Raw genomic sequence first — 22,411 nt, forward strand, 5'->3', positions numbered from 1 at the left:
TCTAATGGTTTGTCAAGTATTTATATATACCATTATCATATATTTTAATAGCTGTTAACGTTTAAATAGGATAAGATTCAGCTTTTCACAATTACGCTGAGAAATAGATATCTAAAATGGTTTAAATGCCCAAATAATTAATGGAGAATTTTTTTTTTAAATAAAGTGTAAGGAATTTTAGAACCCTTGATATAAACTTAAAGCAAGTAAGAATCTTAAAATCCAACAAGATACAAATGCTGTCTATTAATGTCATTATTTTAAAAAGAAAAATAATTTACTGGACTATTACATTATATATACTTAACTGCTGTAGCTTCTTCTGGCAGAGTATATTCATGTATAGAATAAGCTATTTGTATATATATGCATGAATGCATGTTATAGAGACTGAAGGCAAAACCTTCTTCTCTCTTTTTTCCATGCATTATTCATCATTAGAATTTTTCATCTCGTGAGACTTTTGTTTTTTCAGATTTTTCATAAAATTCTAATTTTTATTTTAAAATTACAGAAAAATATTAGTAAAAAAGTCCCACAACTATGAAAAAGTTCTGATAATGATTATTGGTAGTATCTGAAGATGAACTTTTGATGAGTAATTTCTTCACTCTATAATGCTACATTTCCTAATAAACTTATGGGAGAAATTTACGTATCTATTCCATAAAGTTCGAACCTGAGGTAAACCAATTTCGAGCCAGGGCTTTGCTGGGCCATTGAAATGAACAACAGCAGCACCTTCAACTCTCTCTAAGCTATTGCTGATTTCTTCTTCTGATCGATACTCATAACCCAAATCATTGACCAGCCATAATGAATCTATAGGCTGCACTTCACCCTCAAAAGCAATCAAAGAAGGTGCAACAACTCCAGGATTCCATAATGTCAACCCAGACTTCACGTTCTGCAACAAACCAAATCATATGCATGTACGTAGTTTAATATCATAATCACAAAATTAACAGAACTAAACCGCACCCTTCAAGATATAATGAATTTAATGAATATCTATGCATGTAGATACAATACTTACAAGCTTCAACCAGTAATGGTAAGTCTCAGTAATATCGGATCTCCTCCAAGCTTCAAGATCGAATATATTCACGCCAAAGAGCCATGCACACTTCTCACCATCAAAGTTGGATGATATGATAGGATGCGAAAAGTTCAACAAGTTGACGTATTTGTTTCCACGGCAGCAGCTGTTCTCACACCACGACTTGAACACGGAACCACTCACTTTGCCATTAAGATCTAGTTCCCACAAAAAAGATATGTCCTTCTGTACTACAACATCATCGTCCACCAGTACAACCTTGTTTAGATCTGGAAACAGCTGTGACGGACCACAAAAATCACGAAACATGTCAAGTTCTTACTAAGTCCTTAAGACAACACAAAAACCTTGACACTGCTGCAATTACGGTCGCTGACATTTTTTGCCTTGGTCCATAAAATTCACATTATGAAACAATCATGAATAACCACTGACCATTTGTTTTGTTTTATCACTAAAATCATAGGAAAGGTTTTATATATATTGAGGTAACAGTGATCTCATATCATTCCTTAATATATTGCAGATATTTGTGGTGGCAGACGCCACAAAATACTTGAAACTGATATGCGGACACCATTTTCAAAATTCTCGATGTTAGGGCTAGCAAGAAAAAATAAGAAAGAAAAGAAAACTAATTAGTTACCTCAGGGATATAGAGACGGAGTTGATTCAACAAGGAAAGGCTGCTTGGCATTAAAGCTTCTACATATCTGTTATCCTCTTCATTGTGCTCAAGCTCCTTCTTTTTGTAGTTGTTGTAGTAGTGCTTCCAAATTAAATCATTAGTTTCCAGTATCTCTGTGACACCATCATTCACTTCTTTAGACCAATCATATTGGTGTAACCCCCTAACCTCAATAACTGCTGAATTAATAGAGTTGATGGCAAACCAGGTGTGCATGGGAGTATAAGTTTTCTTGTCGGTGACAACGTGAAAGACTAATCTTCCAGGGTTGGCTGAGTTTTCAACGGTGGAAGTTACAACGACTGAAGCTGCAAGGACGTTGTCTGTTAGGAGAACTATATGGTGAAGGGTAGGGTCAACAAGGCGAGAGACATGTAGAGGAGAAGGTAGACGAGATCTGGCCATGGCATTTACAGTGTATTCTTCAGCCAACTTCAGACAAAGACAGTGCAAACCTTTGGGAACTCCGTGCGACGCTATATGCCAATTAAGTGACTCCTTCTTTCTAGCTGATTGCACCTCACGTTCCATCTCTGATAGCTACATATACATATATATCAACATAGTCATCAGTGACATTACTCTAAGTACAGTACATATTGCAACAACAGTAGCAGTACAGTACAAGCTGCATGGCAGTCCATAATTGAAGGAAGAATTACATATAGAATAATAGTTAATAAATGACAAATGTAAGAGCTAAAGATAATTTCTAAACACTGATTTTTGTCTCACCAATATATTCGATATATCGAAAATTTTCAAAAGAGCTATCAACTTGATGTTTATATTATTTTTAGTACATTGCAAACTACCTTCTGGTGGATCAAAAATTATGGAATAGTGAATGATATATACGTAGTTAACTTAAGAAGGAGTAGCTAAAATAAAGTGGATATTTGTGTACCGTGGCTTTAGTCTTGAAAGCAAATGCCTTAAGGTCTTGTTTGGACGCCAACACTTTGACAAGCTCGTTAAATGACTGTGTTCCTCCGTCATTTGCATTATTACCATCATTTGCCTCTATCAGTGCTCTGATCAGCTCTTCTCTCAGTTTCTTCATGCATGTATATAATACACACAGTATCATCGTAAAAACGGGAATGTAAAATATGAGATTTCATTATTCATTATTTGTTCATGCACACATCTTTTTTTTTTACTATAAAAATTTAAATGCATTATAAACTTCACTTATTTACAACATATTATTATAAATAAAAGCATTCCTCTTCTTTTATCAAAGAGTTTAAGTTTTTCCTATCAGCTTTATAAAATGGATAATGATATTTAGACAACATTTGAACATTGACAACTATTATGAAGTAATTTAGAACCAATAACAGATTCACACGTAATCAATGTTCAAATGTTGTAAAAAAATGTTGTATAAATATCATTATCGTTATAAAATATTGAGATAGAAAAACTGTTTTATAAGGATGTAAAAAGCAAGTACTTATTTCATCATAACTATCTTGTGATACTTTTAATATTTGAATTTACTTCTAATAACATACCATCTTAAAAATTAACACCGTAAAATTTAATTTTACGTTACAAAGAAATTATGAAGATTTGATATTTTATTTAATGTTTTCTAAGCATGGCAATCTAAAAATTAAAATAAAAAAAAAGTTCTAAGGGCAACGGAAATGGAAAAGTAATTATCATTATCAAAATACATCTGAATCTTGATAACCAAATTTCTGAAGTTTAAGTTATTGAAATTTTGTGTCAAACAATGGATTGCACTTGTTGTCACCTATAATTATCATTTGAAGTCTCTCTTCCAATATCTTATCTTGCCTTATTAATTTTCATTAATCTCATTACCATATTTGAAGAGATTCTGAATTCAGTTAACTCTTTCACGTACTTGTTTATAGTGCTCGTATTAAAATCCAATACTAACATGTTATAATGTTTACTCTTCCTTCAATATAATTAGACTTCAATATAACATTAACTAAATAATGCACACAGTTAACTATATATGTATCTATATTAATAAAATAATATAGCAAAAATAATTATTCAAATCATATTAGAAATTATTCATGACTGCACATTTTAATAAATACGAAAGTTAAATAAAAACTTGTAAGAAAATAACAAATATATATTCTAGTGTCCTGCTGATTTCATAAAAATAAACCATAAAATATTAATTTCAACATTATCCAGCTCACCCTAAAACGAATTAATGATAATAATTTATTAAAATTCAAACAATAGGAATAAGCTGGTTATGATGATACAAAAACTCCATCAGAAAGGATTAAAAATATAGATTGGGTCTACCAGATTGGCGTCACCTCCCCCGAAAAATGTCGATCCCACGCAATCTGCAACAATTACAATGGTCACAAATGTGAGCTCAGTTTAAAGATGATTTTATCATGTCTTTTTTTTTTTTAAAGATAGAAGAATAGAGGGAGGTGACTTTGAAAACTGTGTGCGTCAACTTTCGTTTTATATAAACTCATAAAAATAAATACATAATATGATACATTTATAAAGTCGATTGTAATTAATTTGATTCTAGTCCAATACTTCTGTAATCATAAAAAAAAATTATTAAATTATAAAATAACTCAATGCAAAAATAAATTAGGAGAATGTTCTAATATCTTTAATTTTTTTCATATCTCTAACATTTTTGTCTAATTTTGAGTTAGACGAGTGAAATATGAAATTTGGAGATAAATGAGTTAATATGTAATTTGATCTATTAGATTTTGTATACCGTCAACTAAAAGATTATTATTTAAGTATAAATTTAAGATAAATTATTTGTTTACTATTATGTATTTAGCTCCTCGATGTTTTTTTTAAGGGCTTTTGATTCTTGATGATTATGTTTAACAAACTAAACAAAACTTTGAAAAAAAAAAACATTTTCTTCATTTCTCAAATTTAATGTTTAAAGATTAAAATTACATATTTTTTTAAAACAGATGGAATTATTTTTTATAAAAAAATTAAAGGATTAAGTTTTATTCTAAATTTTAGACATTTAAAAAGTATATGGAGATGCATATAACATGTTAATATAAAATTAGCACCAAGACGAAAGAAAATACTATATATATTTCTTTTTAAAACGCATTTTTATTTTATTGTTGATTTTAGTTATCTTTTTAAATAACAAATGTTGTTGCAATATGTCCTGTTAATTAATTCTCCAACTAATTGTTTGGTTCACCAAGAAGAATTTAACAAAGTGACTTTAATGGAAAATGGATCTCCATACATATGTAGTTTTGTCGTTGGAAGAAATGACTTTGAGAAACACGATACTCTGTTGACCAACGCTATTCCGAAATATTAAAAATTAAAGATATTCGTATACATGAAACTTAAACTATTATTTTCACTTTTTTAGTAAAAGAAATATAACATTTTAAAATGCAAAACGTATTTAAATAATACTATCATTTGAAAATATAATAACTGATTTAAAGTTTCAACGTGTTTAATTTTTATATTTTCGTATTTAATTAAACTGTGTACAAAATATTTTTTTATCTAATTAAATTGAAACAAAAAATGTGAATGCATGTGTTTAAAAGCTCGATTTATACAAAAACATATTCAATGCATTAAAAAATATACTTCTCATTAAACAATTTATTTAAAAAAGTTTCCAAATAATATTATAAAAAGAAATCGTCAACAGAATTTTAAAAATGGTAAATTAAAACATTATGTTTGACGAAGAGGAGAAATGGGGAAGAAAAATAAAATAGTAAGTTTTTGCATTTATTATCTTGGAAAATAAGTTGAAAGAAGAGGTCTTCTCCATCGTCATATGGTGCGGTAGGTCGTTACAGATTCGATGGTACTATTCTCAACACTCAAATTCATGTGTACTTTACTTATCCCATAATTAGGTTAACCGTAAAAAAAAATAGATATAATTCAAAATTATGAGCGCAAAATTAAAAGGAGTGAAAATTTTACCAATGGTGGAGCACGCCGCAGAAGATTCCAGCACCAAAACAGCTACTCTCACAAAGCCCAGCAGCAACACGATTCCGAGAGCCACCACAGTCCGGTTGGAAACCCGGCGACCGACGATGGTGTCGGCAGGAGCAGTTGTCTTTGCGGCGGATTTGGTAACAGCGACAACTCTTTTTATCTCCTTCGCAGATACATAAAACTTCATCTTCCGAATTCCATTCGTCTCTCTAACTTTTTTCTCTTAGTTCCTCCAATATCAAATCAGCACCAGATCTGAGCCACTTACACTCACAAGGAGATGCGCGTGTTGCATTCGCATGATTTCACGGTTTCGATCGGTTTTTCTGTGAGGACGACGAATAGAGGATATTGAATCGAATCGAAATGAGGTTGAGTTCTTAGGGCGATAAGATAATAGTTGTAGTTGCAGACAAAGAGAGCTAGAAAGCGAGTGGAAAATGCGAAAATCAAAGTCGCGGGAAATGATTATATTGCATAGACAAGTTGGTGTTTGAGGGGATTTACAAAATTACTTTTGCCACTGCTTTTCTCCTTATTTACTCTTTTGACATTCCTTCACCGACACCTCCACCAATTCTTTCTTTCCCTTCAAATCTTCTTCTTATTACTACTATTTTCATTTTCTACATTTCTCAATTAATTTTATATTCTATTTTTCTTTTATGATAATTCTCCTTATTTTACATGTAATAAATGATAGTACGATGCCAAAAACTATTTACTAACTTCAATTAAATTTAATCATTTTCTTGTTACATGAAACTCCCAAATCGTTACATTAATTTGCAAATATTCAATAAAAAAATTAATAATTTATTCGCTTAGAATTTCTTTAAAATTTCCAAATGATATAGTAAGTTAAATGTTAATTTAAATAAACTTGTAAGACTGTATTTTGGAAATCCAATGTTTTAAGGATGGAATAGTGACAAATAAGTACCGTCACTGTACCACTTTAACTTCTTTATCATTTTCGAAACTAATGTTGACAGGTCGGTGATTCTATCTGAAAGCTCCACGTTGGTCCATTTTTCAATGCAGAATTGTGCTCTTGTATATCATGGGAGTATTATTGAAGTGTATGAGCAGACTGTAATAACGCGCATGATGTTCTCAGATAAAGGTAGAAAATTATCATGAGCAAAATTTAAGTGCTAAATATTTTTATTTTATTTTAGAATGAAATAAGCAATATTATTAGTTATTGTACAAAAAGATTAATACATTCAATAATACGAGGGTTTTAAACTACAAATTTTAATATTTTTTCCTAAGTTATACCTATCTTAGAGAAACTAGCCACATTTATATTCATATAATATGATACATATTTATAATATTAAACAACATTTTAAATTTCTGTCATGTAAAGAAATATTTTAAACTAATTGAAGTTGCTAATTGATTGTCACGAGCTGTACAACTTGGCATGGATTTTACCAATGTTCTAGTAATTAACAGTTGAGTTTTGGTTGGAGATATGAGAAGGAAGAATCTACCCCTTAGTGGTTTAATTATAATTAAATTAGTAATACTTACATGACACTAAACAAAAATAAAATGATATCTATGATTTGTAATATTTAAGAATAACTCATAATACTTCAATTTAATAACACATAATGACATTTATTTCCATGTATAATTAATATAAGGATAAATATGTTTTTAGTCTATTTGGGTCGATTTTGGTTTTAGTCCTTCAATTTTATAAAATTCTGGTTTTAATACTTTTTATTAAATTTTTTAATTTTATTTACTGTTTAAAATGCGTTTTTTAGTTAACATTGAAATAAAAATGTAAATATTCTAATGAAACGTGCTTGTATAATATCGGATTGGAATTGTTTCGATCATTATGATTATGAGTTTTTAATTTTAAGAAAAATATATAGAAAGGTTTTTTTTGGATAAACAGGTACAATCAATATTAGCCAATTAATTCATTTTCAAATAAATTAGTTTTATGGCAGTTTTTGGATAAAACGATGCGTAAATGAACTGGTTTGATAATCAGTTTCTGCTTGAATCAGTCTAATAAAAATAATACAAAAAGGTGATTATTTCGTTTTGTTAAACATTCTTAACTATCCTTTAAGGTAGTGCTCTTTTCATCTTTTCAAATATAAAACTATTTAAAAAAAAATCCGTAATTTATAAAATTGTACAGGATAAATTAATAAGTATTAAAATTAAATATATAAATAAGGTTGTTAAAATAAGCCTCACTTAACGAATTAATCACATGATTCAAAGTCTGATTTCAAAAATAATTAACTAAATAAAAATAAAGTTAATAACACTCTTTATACATATTAATTGAGGGTTATCTTAGTAAACAAATGTCGAATTAATAGATTGTTTAGTTACTTTTACAGTGCTTAATTCTTATTTTGTAGTGTTTTAATCAATTTCATAATAATGTTAGACTTTTGTCTGCTTTTATCAATCTTTATTTATTTCAATTATCCATGGCACTAACAAAATAGTTTCAAGTGGTATTTAAATTTTTAAATAAGTAATAATGTTATAATTTTGTTATAAACAAGTTAATTAGATGAAAAAATGACTCATTGATCTCTAAACCTAACGTAGAGTAAGGTTAAACAATATATATTTTGATATATAAAATAGGGTGGAATATCAAATAATTTTAACTTAGGATGAGACCAAACTGGTCAAACATAACATCAATTTTATGGGCACCTCTCATACCTATATTTTATCTAATTATAGTAATTATAGTAATATTTATCCCAACCAAAAAAATTATTACAATTAATGCGTGTTTAGCTAAATTTTGAAAAAACGTAGAGTTCTAAAACTTACGATAAGTGGTAGTGATTGTATACCTAAAAAACTAGATAGTGCTGCAAAATCAACCCAAATATAACATTGCATTTTGTAATATGTAAAAACAAGAGGAGGAAGAAAAAAAAATGTACATAAAAATAAAGAAATTCTTTTGCGCGATTTAGTAGGTTAAACACAAAATTAAGTGTGCTAACTTTATGTTTGAGACCTAATTTACGTTATATTTAAATTTAAATAAGGGTATAATTCCCTATTTCACTCTACCCCAAAACTATATGTTTCTAACTGATATTATAGCTAAGCATTGATATAATATCTAATTAGTCAAATTGCGTATATCATATTAACACTTCTCTAATAGGTAGGTTGAGTAAGTACTTTTAAGTATCTTATTAATTCTTTATTTAAAATAATTTAATGCCTTCATAAATATTTTTTCAATATTTCTTCTTTTTGGACCACTCAGGTTGTTAAAAACTCTCTACCAGAATGAAATACCACCATAGTCAGTATCATTGTTATAAGCATTTTCTCACTTTCTCCTGTTCAATATGAATTAGAGTAACAATTATTTAATCTGCAATAAAAAGAATTTATTATTTAATACTCTTTTCATTATCTATTAAATATTTATTTAAAAATATTTGAGTATTTTAAAATTTACGTATTCTCATGATATTCACAAATATTTCAAAAAAAAAATATTTTATAAAGTTTTAAAATAAAATATAAATAAAATTACATTAAAACATAAAATATAATATAAATTAAATTTTAATTTTAATTTTGATTTAATAAAATATAATTAAAATTTAACTTCATAAAATAAAATTTTACTTTTATTTTTATTCTTTAAATAATGAATATATCTACAATGCAAATAGTATAATATGATACATATAGTTAATCTAATTATAAATAAATGTTAAAATACTCAATATCTATAAATAATAAATATTCACAAATATGTTTTTGACAAATTTTATCTATAAATATTTATAATATAAATATTTTTATCATTCCTGATCGAAATGATTGTATGCATTTGATGAATATGAAAATTAATCAGATAACATTATTATATATCATGGACACGTTGATGTGACGAGTAAAAATGGACAAGGATGTTATATATATTATGTAAAAGAAAAATAAAATAGTCAATTCACAATCAATTTATAAGAAATTTTAAATATATAACCTTACGTTGACAACTTACTTTTACGAATATTTTAGTCATTAAAAAAAATTATATTTATAAAATAAGGGAAAAATTGAAAGATAAAATGTGTATAAAAATTTGTTGAGTGGCAAAATAGTAGTATCCAGTTTACAAATAAGCAGAAATTTCGTAATTTGTTTTAGTTACTGTGTAATAGATTTTGCTCATATTAGAAAAAGAAAGAAGAAAAATGCAGTTATTTTTAGTGAATGAAAACTTTAAACTCCATGTAAAAATTTTCACACTTTTAAGCTTATTAACGAGATAGTTATACACATTAGAAGTCTTGATTTGTTCATAAAGATAATAAGTCAGTCAATTAGTTTAATTTACTAAGTTTATTTTTTAATAAATTATTGCTTTTAAAAGTATGTAAATGCTTTTTTTTTTTAGTTTTAACAGATTAATCAATGATTTTTACTAGATGAACTAACATGAATATTACTTGTTTTATATGTTAAATTATTTGATCGAAGTTTAATCTGTAAATATTTATTATTTAAGCTATAATCTCATTATGTATTTTCATATTTCAAATAACATAATAGAAAATTGTAATATTATGTAGTGTGTTTTGACATATATCTACTTAGAGAGTGATGAGCTATCATTGTCTGTGGCTTCATCTGATGATGTTGTATTACGTCACCGTTTCAATGATTTGTTAGGCATTATTTATTGGCTGAGAAATTTTATTTTATATAATTATTTATAAAATAAGATAGAGATTTAAATAGTTATAGTCATTTGGATAGATATTTAAAGGAAGAATGACAAAAATGAAAAAAAAAAAGGAGTAACGTGATTGAGGACAAAAAGTCAAAAGGCAAAATTTGTGGAGTAAAGGATGCACATGATTGAGATTTTTTCGTCTTTGGTGCTTCTCTTAGTGTGTAAATTTTTTTTAATTTATAGTATAAACTAAATTTTACCTCAATTCTTATAAACTTTATTTCAAAATTTATTCTCGATTATTTTCAAATTCATTCAAATAAACAACAAAAAATAGTATTCTTAAATTTACTCAATCACTCTCCTCCAATCACCTTCGATCATCCTAAGTAAACACACATTAAATAAACACATAACATGCCACTTTCCGCTGGGCCACCACTGGCCCACTAAACGGTTAAGTACTCTATGTCCCTACATTCCATTACATTTTCATCTCGATCATCGCTCTCTGCGAATGGTTGAGATAAGAAGGGGAAGTGATTGAAAGATGATGATTGGTAGTAAAACAATGAGAGGGATAGGATGCATGGAGATGTGGTGCTGCGGCGGCAAAGATGAGAGAGAAAACAAAATTAAAGCTTCTAATGCATGAGGGTAAAAGTGAGATTTTAAGTTAGGTAATGCAGAAAGAAAAAAGGAGGGTGCAGGAAGAAATGGCCATAAATGTATTGAAGGTGCAAGCTGGTCCTACGATGGCATGTTCAGCACAATAACCATTTCACATTAGCATATTTCATTTGACATGTTTTAAATTTTGTGTCATAATTTAAAAATATTCTGAAAATAAAACAAAATAAATAAAAAATATGTAACGATCCAAGACGTCTTTAGATCTCGTGGACAACTCCGATCTCGTCGCCTTTCTCTGACGTTAATTCTTGTTTTTTTTTTATTCACTTTTTCTCTTCACAGATGTGGATTCGGTGCAGTTAGAAGATAAGTGCAGGGTAAGCAGTTAAATCTCTGACCGTCAATTTTCTATTTAATTTTTCTATATCTATTTTATTTAAGTTCAACGACCCTGAGTGCAAATAACACAACATTTCTGCTATTCACCTAATGGATTTACTTTGCGCTTGGAGATTCAACAATTGCAGCTTATAGATTGTGGAGTTTCATGGTAGAATTCCATGTGAGTATGTGTTCGACACTGTAGTCTGATTTGAATGATGCAATTGATTATGAATCGACCCTTTCAACCTTCTCTCAATTAATTTTTAGAAAATTTATATATTTTCCACCCTTTATGTCATCCCTTCTTGCAGCATGTTGAAGCGTGGATACAAACCAGCGCCATGGAGTGGCGCTCTCAATTGTCGGGTCTCTGTTTTTCTCATGTTTCTTACATTAATGCTGGTTTTCTTTTTAGTATTTCATAATGACAGTGATGGTGCTAATCCTAGTTTAGCTTATGAACGTCCTAATGAAAAAGGGAATAGCTTTGACTCGTTGGTGCATTTGCATCCTACAAAAGAGTTCCGGAATGGAACTGATTTGATATGGCAAGTGCCAGAATCACCTAAAGGTGTTCTCTTTCTGGCTCATGGATGCGATGGCAGGGCCCTCAACTTTTGGGATAAGTCCCCTGAATGCCCTGATTGCATTGGTTTACCTGAAGAAAGGTTGCTTGTACTCCATGGCCTTGCCCAAGGTTTTGCTGTTATTACAATTTCAAGTGCTCAGAGATGTTGGACTTTTGGAAAAGAGGTGCTGGTTGTTAAAGACATTATAGAATGGTGGACTGGTAGAAGGAAGCTTGAGAACCTTCCCCTTGTGGCTTTGGGTGCTTCTTCTGGAGGATATTTTGTTTCAGTGCTTGCCACCGCTATGAAGTTTAGTAGTATCGTGATCATGATTGCGGAGGGGATGTTTGAGCAAATTGATATTAGAGGGGACTACCCACCTACCCTTTTTGTTCACATGCCCAAAGATCTTTACAGGCAGCAGAAAATTGATGAGTATGTAGAGGTTCTAAAAGATAGAGGGATTGATGTTGGTGTTGTTGAATGTATGGAATTCCCGTTGTCACCCAATACTTTAGCCGATAGAATTCCAGGGCTTGATCTGCCTCTTTCTAGAAAGATATTCGAGTTATTTCAGGAAAAGGGCTTTATTGATAAAAATGGTTACATGAAGAAAGATGGGCGTAAAATCAAATGGAAAAAGGCTCTTGAGGAGAAGAAAACTCTTGTACTGGATAATAATCTGGTCTCTCATGTCCAAGAGGAGCTAAACCTTGCATTTGCTTACCATGAGATGACTAGCTTGCATTCTGACCAAATTTTTAAATGGTTTGAATCTCACAGGAGCTGATCAAATCTTTCCTGCACTGAAACCACTTGAATATGATGTAACTGTCCTTCTCAATTTCTTTTTCTGAAATTCAACCAGAGATCCATTGACTTCATGTCAAAACTGTTACAGTGGTTTCTTATCAGATACCAAGTCTCAAGGGCTGAACTTTCTTAATTGGGTGTGGGACATGTGAAAGGTATGATTCTGAACCTTTTCACCAATCCCTTTGCGCTTTAGCAAGCAGTGTGCTGAATGTTATCCTAGATTTGGTTAAAATTGTAATATTTCTACCATTTTTCTTGAGATTTGAGGCACCAATCCTGGGTTAATCTTTGAAAATTGAATACTCTCGTGGAGTTGCGTTTTAAATTACCCTTTTGTAATATGGCTGTCAAATTATGAGCCTGACCTTGCAAGCTTGACTACTAGACTTATTTATCCTGTGATCTAAACCCAAGTTGACATCTATAACTGGTGAAAAATGTGGAAATATTTGTACGATGCATTTATAATATGAAAGGCTAAAACATAATGTTTAATAAAAAAGGAAGTTAATTTAATTGAAACAAATTCTGCAGGAGTGCTTATAATTTTTTCGAATGATGAGGGGTGGAAAGGAGAAAAATTATACGATGTATTAAAGGATGACATCGTTGGAATTTGAATGTTTAGAAAGGTCAGCCAACATGAATGGAATCAGGGAGACTCCTTTCACTCCTCTCTGTCCCTACGCTTCCTTTTACTCTCCAAGTTGACAGGGAGGGGAAGAGGATGGAAGAGGTTATGAAGTTATCTTTTGCTTTAAATCTAAAAGTTTAAGGTTTTTGAAATAAGGGAGCAAGGGACTATGAACTGAAACTTTCTTCCCTTTTATCAGTTAACATCCAAATTCTTGTCATGATCTAGTGCTGCTGTTGTTCCTCCAAGTGGAGGTTCTAAGCTCAGGAATGCTCCCGGAAAACGGCAGTTATGTGGCTCAAAACATTGTATTTCAAATTTGCAGTTATATGCATTCTTATGATCCTTGTTAATGGTTCCCCTCCTTTCCAAGTTGACTACCTTAGAGACTTCATACCGTTGTTGGTCATCTTACACATTCAACAGCTTTTGGGTCTTCAAAGTTACATGCACATTGCGATTTTTAAAGTTAGAAGTTTTCAGTTCATTTGGATAAACTATTATAAATGTTTTGCGAGAAGTACAATCTAACTTTTCAAGTTTTTTTCTCCTCGCCATCCAAAACGTATTTAACTCTTACAGTTTTTTACATGGATTTTTTAATTAAAAAAAAAACTTAGAAAACGATGCATGATTTTTTTATTCCTTTCTTACGAAGTATTCTAATGTAGTAGAGGTGTTTTAAGATCTCAGCTATTATCTTTATCAATATTTGGTAAGTTGCAGAAACGTGTAGGGTTTTGCCTGTGTCTGTGTTTTACAACTATAATGAATTTTTTTACATTACACTGGGAACCCTCCTTTTATAGTCTTTACCTACCAATGCAATTGTTTTGGACCATTTTCACAGCCTTGTACACTTCTCGTTGAGGCACTTAAAAGGCATTAATTATAGCCCACATGACGCCTTAATACTTCCTCTGCCACTATAACTCATCATTTCCAATTCACATAGGGGCACCACTGCTAGCATCTTGGTCCATCTGTTGTCTTTGTTTTTTTATATTTTTTGGCAACAAAACCATTCTCCCTTGCTCTTCACTAGGAAACAATTCTAGAAAAATTCAAACTTTATATTGTGGACCTTGGTTATGTTTATAAAACTCCTTAAATCGATCTTTTAACTTGAATGCAATTCATGTTGCATGAAGAATCAACATATCTAGTATAGGCCTAGTTCTAGATTAAACTTTATGGATAATCAGTATCCTTTATAGATTATGCATAAAACAATCGTCAGTTTTTATTTCATGAATAATATCGCAGTTCTGATTTTATCTTCCGTTTCAGCGGAGTTAATGATATTGTTATATAATGAAAATAATCTGACTTAATAAAAACTTATCATTTTATCATATATAGTGAAAAGAACTAACGATATATATGACTTTTATTACAAAATAAGGAACCATAAAGGCTAACATAAACTTGAAAAGTAAAACGATATCCATCCTACCCATGATAAAGAACCTAAATAGCACACTCTTTGAAGTCTTGGATATCACATTCTTAACAAAAGAAACTGACACACAAACCAAATTGACTGTATCATGGTCGAGGCTTCATTCGCCCCTCGTTGGCCATCCTGAAGAGGTTGGCTTGTGCTGCTGCATCCTTGTTTGAGCGAAGAGATGCTACAAAACTGTCTCTGACTTGCTGGGTTGTGTAAGGGAACCTGTTGTTCACCAAGGAGTTAAGAAAGGAAGCTGTCCCTTCTCTGTAGAGTGCTCCTAGTCCATCAGTTCTGGTGTTGGAAAGTGCTTGTGGCAAGCTGAGACTGGCACCAAAAGCTGGCACGTTAGAGACACCGAATACATGGCCTAAGGTTCCCCACCAGCCTAGCAATCCCCAGATGATTCCTGGGTGAGTACTCCAGTAGCTGCAATTTAGAGGACAATTCATTGGTTACTTAACAGTATCTGTATGTCATATGATAGTTTACCGTGCAATGTAATGAAGGGAACTTACTTGCATGTACCAGTGAAAGGAGTTGGAGAAGGAAGGTAAGGGGGTGTGGAGGGGATCGTGGGGGAGCCTGGGTCAATAGGGATTGAAGGTGGGCTCACAGTGATTGGGGGGCTACCACCTCCATAAGTTGGTGGTGAGTTGTAGTACCCACCACCTCCTGAGGGAGGATTTGATGGTGTTGAAGGGGTTGATGGTGTCGTCGGGACTGAGGGCGTTGGAGTAGAGGGTTCTTGTGGTGGAGTTCCACAATTGCTACCATCAGGTGGCGATGGGGTTGGATTGTAACTTCCACCACCCTCAGGTGGCGATGGGGTTGGATCATAGCTTCCACCACCTGGGGGAGTTGATGGGGTTGGATTGTAATATCCACCACCTGAGGGTGGTGATGGGTTTGGGTCATAACTTCCACCACCAGGGGGAGTTGATGGAGTTGGATTGTAACTTCCACCATCAGGGGGAGTTGATGGGGTTGGATTGTAACTTCCACCATCAGGGGGAGTTGATGGGGTTGGATTGTAACTTCCACTTCCACCACCGTCTGAGGGTGGTGATGGGGTTGGGTCATAGCTTCCACCACCTGGAGGAGTTGATGGAGTTGGATTGTAACTTCCATCACCACCTGGGGGAGTTGATGGGGTTGGATTGTAACTTCCACTTCCACCACCTGAGGGTGGTGATGGAGTTGGATCATAGCTTCCACCACCTGGGGGAGTGCATGGGGTTGGAGTGGAACTTCCTCCACCTCCATGCGATGGGGATCCATGATGTGATGGGGATCCATGATGTGATGGAGTTCCATGATGAGAGTGTGATCCATGATGATGAGAATGCGGGGTGCTTCCATGACCACTGCCTCCAGAGCCATGAGATGGAGAGCAGTATGAACCTTCAAGAAGTAAAAGCAACGTATAATGTTAGATTACAAAGTTAAACGTCAAAGTGGTATCTTTATGAGCTTCTGATCATTTCATACTTTCAAATTTAATGGCCTACTGTAGCTATCAAGGAAAGTTGAAGAGCTCGTTAATGTTATCTTTATATATTTTGCACCAACGATGAAACAAAAAGTATTATTCGGTTAGAGAATTACACAGAGAAGAATTTGATAAATCTGTGGGAGGACTTCCTTCTGCATGTGGACGTGAAGAGTGGTTGTTCTTCTGGTCCTCAACGGGGGTAGTGGAACACATCACAGGGATGACAAGGTTCTGGGAAAGCATCCCAACCAGCAATGTGAAGATAGTGATAGAAGTAGGACTACGTTTTTTCCTACCCATTATCACTGACTGCTTAGAACACTCTGAGAAAGAAGAGAAGGGAAGGTTTGAGTGTGGAGAGGGGAGTGAAGTGGGAATGCTATATAAGATGGTTCACAGAGTGGAGTAAATATTAGCAGGTGGAGGAGTATGAGAGTTAGTTGATGTTTTGCAGGTGCATTTACTCCATATTTACTACTACTTCATGCAATAATGCCTGAATTTTCTAAAATAGCTTTAAACGCTGTACGTGAATTCAGTTCAACACGTACCCCTATGATGTGCACTCTCTCTTAACTACGGCATTCTTTCTTGTCGATCATGAGCTTCAGCTGGATTCAACTGAAATTACTCATTACATCCAAGCTTGCTGTAACTTACCAATTTTCCTCCCTTTTCTTCCTTCTTTATGTCTTATTTCTTGTACTTTATCTCTCTAATAGATGTATAAAGTAGGAGAATAAAGATACATTTATTGCTGATTTTTACTAAGATAAGTTAATCCAAATCAATGATGAATATGTGATACATTATTTCATTTTATTTTTTCACTTTACATAGATACCTAGCTTAGAGAAGTAGTTTTGTTGGATGCATGTTTGACTCAGTACACGGTGGTTACTGTTCACCATTCTGTTTCCATGTCAAGCACATAAATGGCAATGAATACCGGTATAGTGATATTTATTAAAATGTATGTGTATTTATGTTATTATCATTTTGCACACCAGCACAAAATTCCTATTTAACTAAGGCAATTGAAGAATTCAAAGGATAAAAAGAAATCCAAATATGTAAAACCACAAGCGAGCCATTTCGAACTAAATGAGAATGGCAGAGGGTAGGTGAGTTTACTAAAATATGTGGGGAGAGTAGTGAATACGAGTGCCCTTTTCCCTTCTTTTATGCCGGTAAGATTACAAGCTGTCCTCACATTTTCATGAAAGTATTATTAATCAAACATCGTTTTAATTTCCACATTACATACTTACTCATGTATATGTATACTCTGTTAAGTCACATCTTATGATATTGTGACACAGTTGTGATTGTAAGACATTCCATTTTCATGGTATTTTGCTGTATGGAAATACGTGTATATACATAACTATTGTGTATTATAAGTACTTAAAAAATAACAATGACCCTATGTTATGTAAGGTTTGTGTGTATGGTATGTTGAAAGTGTATATATATATATATATATATATATATATATATATATATATATATATATATATATATATATATATATATATATATATCTGTAAACCTGCATTAGAACCTGTCAACTGTTAAAAAGATAAGTACTTACTACTTGCAGACAGTTAAAGAAAAATGTAGTTGGTGATAATACAAACATAAATGTGTAGCATATATGAGAAAACAAGTTGACTATGTAGGCAAAGATACAAACGAGAAAGGTGTTGTTAATTGTAAGGAAGTGAAGAGGTTATCGATGTTGTAACTGGAAAGTCTGTCATCAATAGGGTTGTTAAGTTTTCATGGACCGTTACTGTTTTGGAAAAGGTGGTTCGGTCCCTTTTGAGATCATTCATTACCATGGAAGAACTAGGCAAGTCTTTTTATGGAGAGAAGCTAATTTTTTTAATTTCATCCTTGCTTATTTTATTGCTATTCAACTTGATCTGATTGCAACTTGAAAAAATAGAATTTTGATTCTTGACTCAGGAAACAGTACCCTTTTTTGTAGCTAAATATTCATGAAGCATAAACCCTTTTATAACAGTTTAGTATACTAGGGTTGTACATAGGTCGGTTTTTCGAGAAAAACCAATCTAACCACTTCACCATTAAAGATTTAGTTGAGAGTGAACTTTTTTTAATTTATTTCATTTGTTTTTCTCAAATTACTCAATATTTTATGGTTTACTTTACTTTACTTCAGTTTGTTGCCTTTGTGCATAGTTTAATTACAAACAAATCATCATTTTAGTAAACTTTTTTTTTTCCAGACTATTTCTTAAGAGATCCGTAAATACTTCTATTTCTCTATTTTTGTTTTCATCTGTTCACCATCTGTTTGTCACATTGTTTTTTCCTCAGTTATTATTTTTTGTCGTGTAATCGTAGTGTGAAAGTGTTGTATATAATTTGTGAAAAGATAATATTGGTGGTTTGATAAAGAAAATGTTGGGGGGCATTGAATGCAACAGTCTAAAATGTCTGAGTGCATCACATGCAAACAATGCCTATCACATAAACGCTGTTGCTTTCTTCGAAGTCCTCAGTCTCAATCCATTGGCAGCATTTTCGGTGGTTATCATGTATAGATGTTGACATAGAATCCATAACTTTTAATGGAAGCCAGCACAACATTTCATAACTAAGCTATCTTTTCTTTTGCTTCTATTAGTGAGACCACCATAGCTCCATAATTATCTCTTAAACAATAATTAGTTAAAATCTGCTGTCGTTAAGCAGATGCAAATCTTGCTATAAATGTAAACGCAATATTTCTTGTAAAAGAACAACATTTTGTATATATTACAATTCATTCACAGCTTGTGTTTTCTTTCTTTTAAACATTCCCCAACAACCAATTAAATTCGCAAAGTCCAGCTTTCTAACGTGAGAAGATCATGCTGATTTAATTTAAACCACCTCCAAAAACTTTGTTTAAGATAATTCATGGCTTAGGCGGTTCCAAACAACATTATCTCCAACATGATCAGCCTACCTTTCTAATTACTTTAAAGAGATATTGTAAAGTAGATATTTAAAGACGGTGATTCTGCACCATCATCACACATTAATCAGTATTTACATTGCTGCAATGATCAGCAATCATCATGACTAAAACACGATGCAAAGTCACATAAAATAACGAGACTTCACCAGATTTTTAGGGATTCTTGGTTAACTACAAAGCTTCTAGCGTTGACCGGGAAGAGAAAACTACTCTTATTTTCTATAATGAATTTCTCAGGTATGTAATGATGATTACGTGTCATTCTTCTGGAACAATTAATGAATCTATCACTATAGTTCAAGGATTCTACTTTGTATTTCTTTTCACAATAGTATTGTTTTTCGCTTTTCTGTTAATTTGACCAGGATAACAGGCTTGCATATGAGAATTTTATGTGGAAGGAATTGACTTTAAGGATGATCAAGATTATAATTATCATGAATTTCATTTGGGTTTGACTTACTCCACATATTACAGATTCCTATATATATATATATATATATATATATATATACATATATATATATATATATATATATAAAGATGTGCTGAACTAAACAATCAGTATTCGAGTTTACAAAAAAAATATAGATACGAGTTCAGAATTATCAAATCCTTACAATGTTCGGGGACATTATCTATTTTGTTTTGTGGGGTTTGTTTCCCCTACTACTTTTGCTAGTTTCTTTCATTTTCTTGAGGCACGAGCAATGCTGCAAAGACAAAGGAAAGCTGCCACCAGGGGAAATGGGGTTTCCACTGATAGGGGAGACCATGGAATTCTTCAATGCTCAGAGGAGAAACAAGTTATTTGAAGAGTTTTTTCATCCCCGAATTCTGAAACATGGGAAGATCTTCAGAACAAGGATCATGGGGTCTCCAACTGTGGTTGTGAATGGAGCTGAGGCCAATAAATTCTTACTGTCCAATGAGTTCAAGTTGGTGAAAAGCTCTTGGCCTTCTTCATCAGTTGAGCTCATGGGAAGGGACTCTATCATGGAGAAAGATGGTGAAAGGCACCGGTTCCTCCGTGGTGTCATTGCCACAAGCCTTGGTTATGCTGGACTTGAGCTACTGGTTCCAAGATTATGCAACTCTGTTCAGTTTCATTTAGCTACAAACTGGAAGGGCCAAGAGAATATCAGTATTCACCGTTCAACAAAAGTCCTCACTTTTAGCATAGTGTTTGAGTGTTTGTTGGGAATCAAAGTGGAGCCAGGTATGTTAGATACCTTTGAAAGAGTGTTGGAAGGAGTGTTTTCCCCAGCAGTTATGTTTCCAGGTACTAAATTTTGGAGGGCAAAGAAGGCCAGGGTGGAGATAGAAAAGATGTTAATAAAAGTGGTGAGAGAGAAGAAAAAGGAAATGGAAGGAAGCTCAGAAAGAGAACAAGATGGAATGCTGCTGTCCAATTTGGTATGTGGGATGATCCAAGGGGAGATAAGTGAAAAAGAAGTCATAGACAATGTCGTGTTACTAGTTTTTGCAGCTCATGATACCACTTCTTTTGCTGTTGCTATGACATTCAAGATGTTGTCTCAGCATCCTGACTGCTACGGAAAAATTCTTCAAGGTAAACTAACGTCAACAACATATTTAAACCAGTGCTTAGTTTTCATGCCTGTACCTTCTAAATAATCAAAAAAAGTATTTAAAGTTTATTATTGAAAAATTACACTTAATTTCATGCAGAACATGTTGCCATAAGGAGAACCAAAAAGCGGGGTGAGAATCTGACAATGGAGGATATAAAAAAGATGAAGTATACATGGCAAGTTGCGAGAGAAAGCATGAGATTGTTCCCTCCTATCTTTGGTTCTTTCAGAAAGGCTATCACTGATATTGAATATGAAGGATTCGTGATTCCTAGAGGATGGAAGGTGAATACTACTTTCTTCTTTCATTCTTATACATTTTGAATCCATGCACATGGATACATTGTGAACTGAATCATATAACTGGTTTTCTTGGTTCTTCTCAGATGCTATGGACAACATACGGGACACATTACAATGAAGAATATTTCAAGGATGCTATGAATTTCAACCCAAGTAGGTTTGAGGAGGGAGTACCCCAATATGCATATGTTCCCTTTGGAGGAGGACCAAGAGTTTGTGCAGGTTACCAATTAGCCAAGTTAAACATCCTCGTATTTGTGCACTATGTTGTGACACAATATGAGTGGTTCTTACTTCATCCAGATGAACCTGTGACAATGGATCCCTTGCCTTTCCCTTCCCTCGGAATGCCCATCAGAATTTCTCCCAAACATGCATAAAAGCAACCTCAAAATGAATTTGTTTGCCACATCATTAATAAGGCAATAGTTAATGTTACTTTGTTTCCCGTCCAATGTTGTCCTTGAACTGAGGCGTTTGCACATGTTACTTACTTGGATATAGATCAAGTTTTCGATCCCATTTAGAAGAATATTGAGCTCAACATAAAATATGAACATGAGCAGCATCTCTTGAATATACTAGATAAACACAGATACATAATGTTATATGGTAAACACAGATCCATTGAAGATCACAGATCATGAAAAGATACCATTTCTACATTTCCAAGTATCTGGTTGACAGAAAAATTGCTGCGAGTGCTAAAACACATTATTTGTTGTTATATATGTTTCTTTTAAATTATCAAATTCTGAATCTTTTGGAACCTTCTAATTAATGTTTAATTAAAGAAGTTATAAATTGAAACTAAAACTAAGTGGGCACGATCATTGATTATTATTATTATAATACGTGCTAGAGTGTTACAAGGACGCTATTTATAACAGACAAACTCACATGGTCTTTCACATATACTATATAGGAATACGTAATTGGCTTGAAAAAGCAACCAATTTAGACAACTAAAATGGATTTGCATTTCAAAAGATAATGCATTGATGTTATATAGTTTAGAATGAATCTAGCTTCTAGACAGGTGAAGATCCTCACTTATTTCCATCGTCAAGTATTAAATATCAAAACATAATAAGAAG

The 22,411-nt window shown here is 32.4% G+C and overlaps 4 protein-coding genes across 9 annotated transcripts; 2 read left to right on the forward strand and 2 right to left on the reverse strand.

Moving 5' to 3' along the window:
* Positions 1 to 240: 240 nt before the first annotated feature.
* Positions 241 to 6,242, reverse strand: LOC106763090 (probable galacturonosyltransferase 15). The gene is made up of 6 exons (XM_014647267.2): positions 5,715 to 6,242; positions 4,053 to 4,096; positions 2,656 to 2,805; positions 1,707 to 2,288; positions 1,037 to 1,339; positions 241 to 907 (listed from the first exon to the last, which is right to left on the reverse strand). The coding sequence occupies exons 1-6, from the start codon at positions 5,917 to 5,919 to the stop codon at positions 608 to 610; spliced, it is 1,584 nt and encodes a 527-aa protein (XP_014502753.1). The 5' UTR covers positions 5,920 to 6,242; the 3' UTR covers positions 241 to 607.
* Positions 6,243 to 11,313: 5,071 nt separating this feature from the next.
* On the forward strand, positions 11,314 to 13,253 carry LOC106763879. Of its 5 annotated transcripts, none has more exons than XM_022781852.1 (3): positions 11,314 to 11,453; positions 11,589 to 11,642; positions 11,772 to 13,253. In XM_022781852.1, the coding sequence occupies exon 3, from the start codon at positions 11,773 to 11,775 to the stop codon at positions 12,817 to 12,819; it is 1,047 nt and encodes a 348-aa protein (XP_022637573.1). In that variant the 5' UTR covers positions 11,314 to 11,453; positions 11,589 to 11,642; position 11,772; the 3' UTR covers positions 12,820 to 13,253. The 5 variants fall into 5 exon arrangements, with proteins under 5 accessions (XP_022637573.1, XP_022637574.1, XP_014503533.1 ...); XM_022781853.1 differs by having other exon boundaries at positions 11,604 to 11,642; XM_014648047.2 differs by having other exon boundaries at positions 11,315 to 11,453; positions 11,589 to 11,638.
* Positions 13,254 to 14,805: 1,552 nt separating this feature from the next.
* LOC106765349 (protodermal factor 1) lies at positions 14,806 to 16,773 on the reverse strand. The gene is made up of 3 exons (XM_014649931.2): positions 16,538 to 16,773; positions 15,448 to 16,333; positions 14,806 to 15,358 (listed from the first exon to the last, which is right to left on the reverse strand). The coding sequence occupies exons 1-3, from the start codon at positions 16,722 to 16,724 to the stop codon at positions 15,028 to 15,030; spliced, it is 1,404 nt and encodes a 467-aa protein (XP_014505417.1). The 5' UTR covers positions 16,725 to 16,773; the 3' UTR covers positions 14,806 to 15,027.
* A 2,698-nt stretch (positions 16,774 to 19,471) lies between these two features.
* On the forward strand, positions 19,472 to 21,815 carry LOC106764387 (taxadiene 5-alpha hydroxylase). Of its 2 annotated transcripts, XM_022781854.1 has the most exons (4): positions 19,472 to 19,653; positions 20,099 to 20,989; positions 21,109 to 21,296; positions 21,398 to 21,815. In XM_022781854.1, exons 1-4 carry the CDS (start codon positions 19,641 to 19,643, stop codon positions 21,692 to 21,694), a joined length of 1,389 nt encoding a protein of 462 aa, XP_022637575.1. In that variant the 5' UTR covers positions 19,472 to 19,640; the 3' UTR covers positions 21,695 to 21,815. The 2 variants fall into 2 exon arrangements, with proteins under 2 accessions (XP_022637575.1, XP_014504161.1); XM_014648675.2 differs by lacking the exon at positions 19,472 to 19,653 and having other exon boundaries at positions 19,937 to 20,989.
* Positions 21,816 to 22,411: the final 596 nt, after the last annotated feature.

Source organism: Vigna radiata, chromosome 6, assembly GCF_000741045.1.
Source record: "Vigna radiata var. radiata cultivar VC1973A chromosome 6, Vradiata_ver6, whole genome shotgun sequence".
Lineage (NCBI taxonomy): Eukaryota > Viridiplantae > Streptophyta > Magnoliopsida > Fabales > Fabaceae > Vigna > Vigna radiata.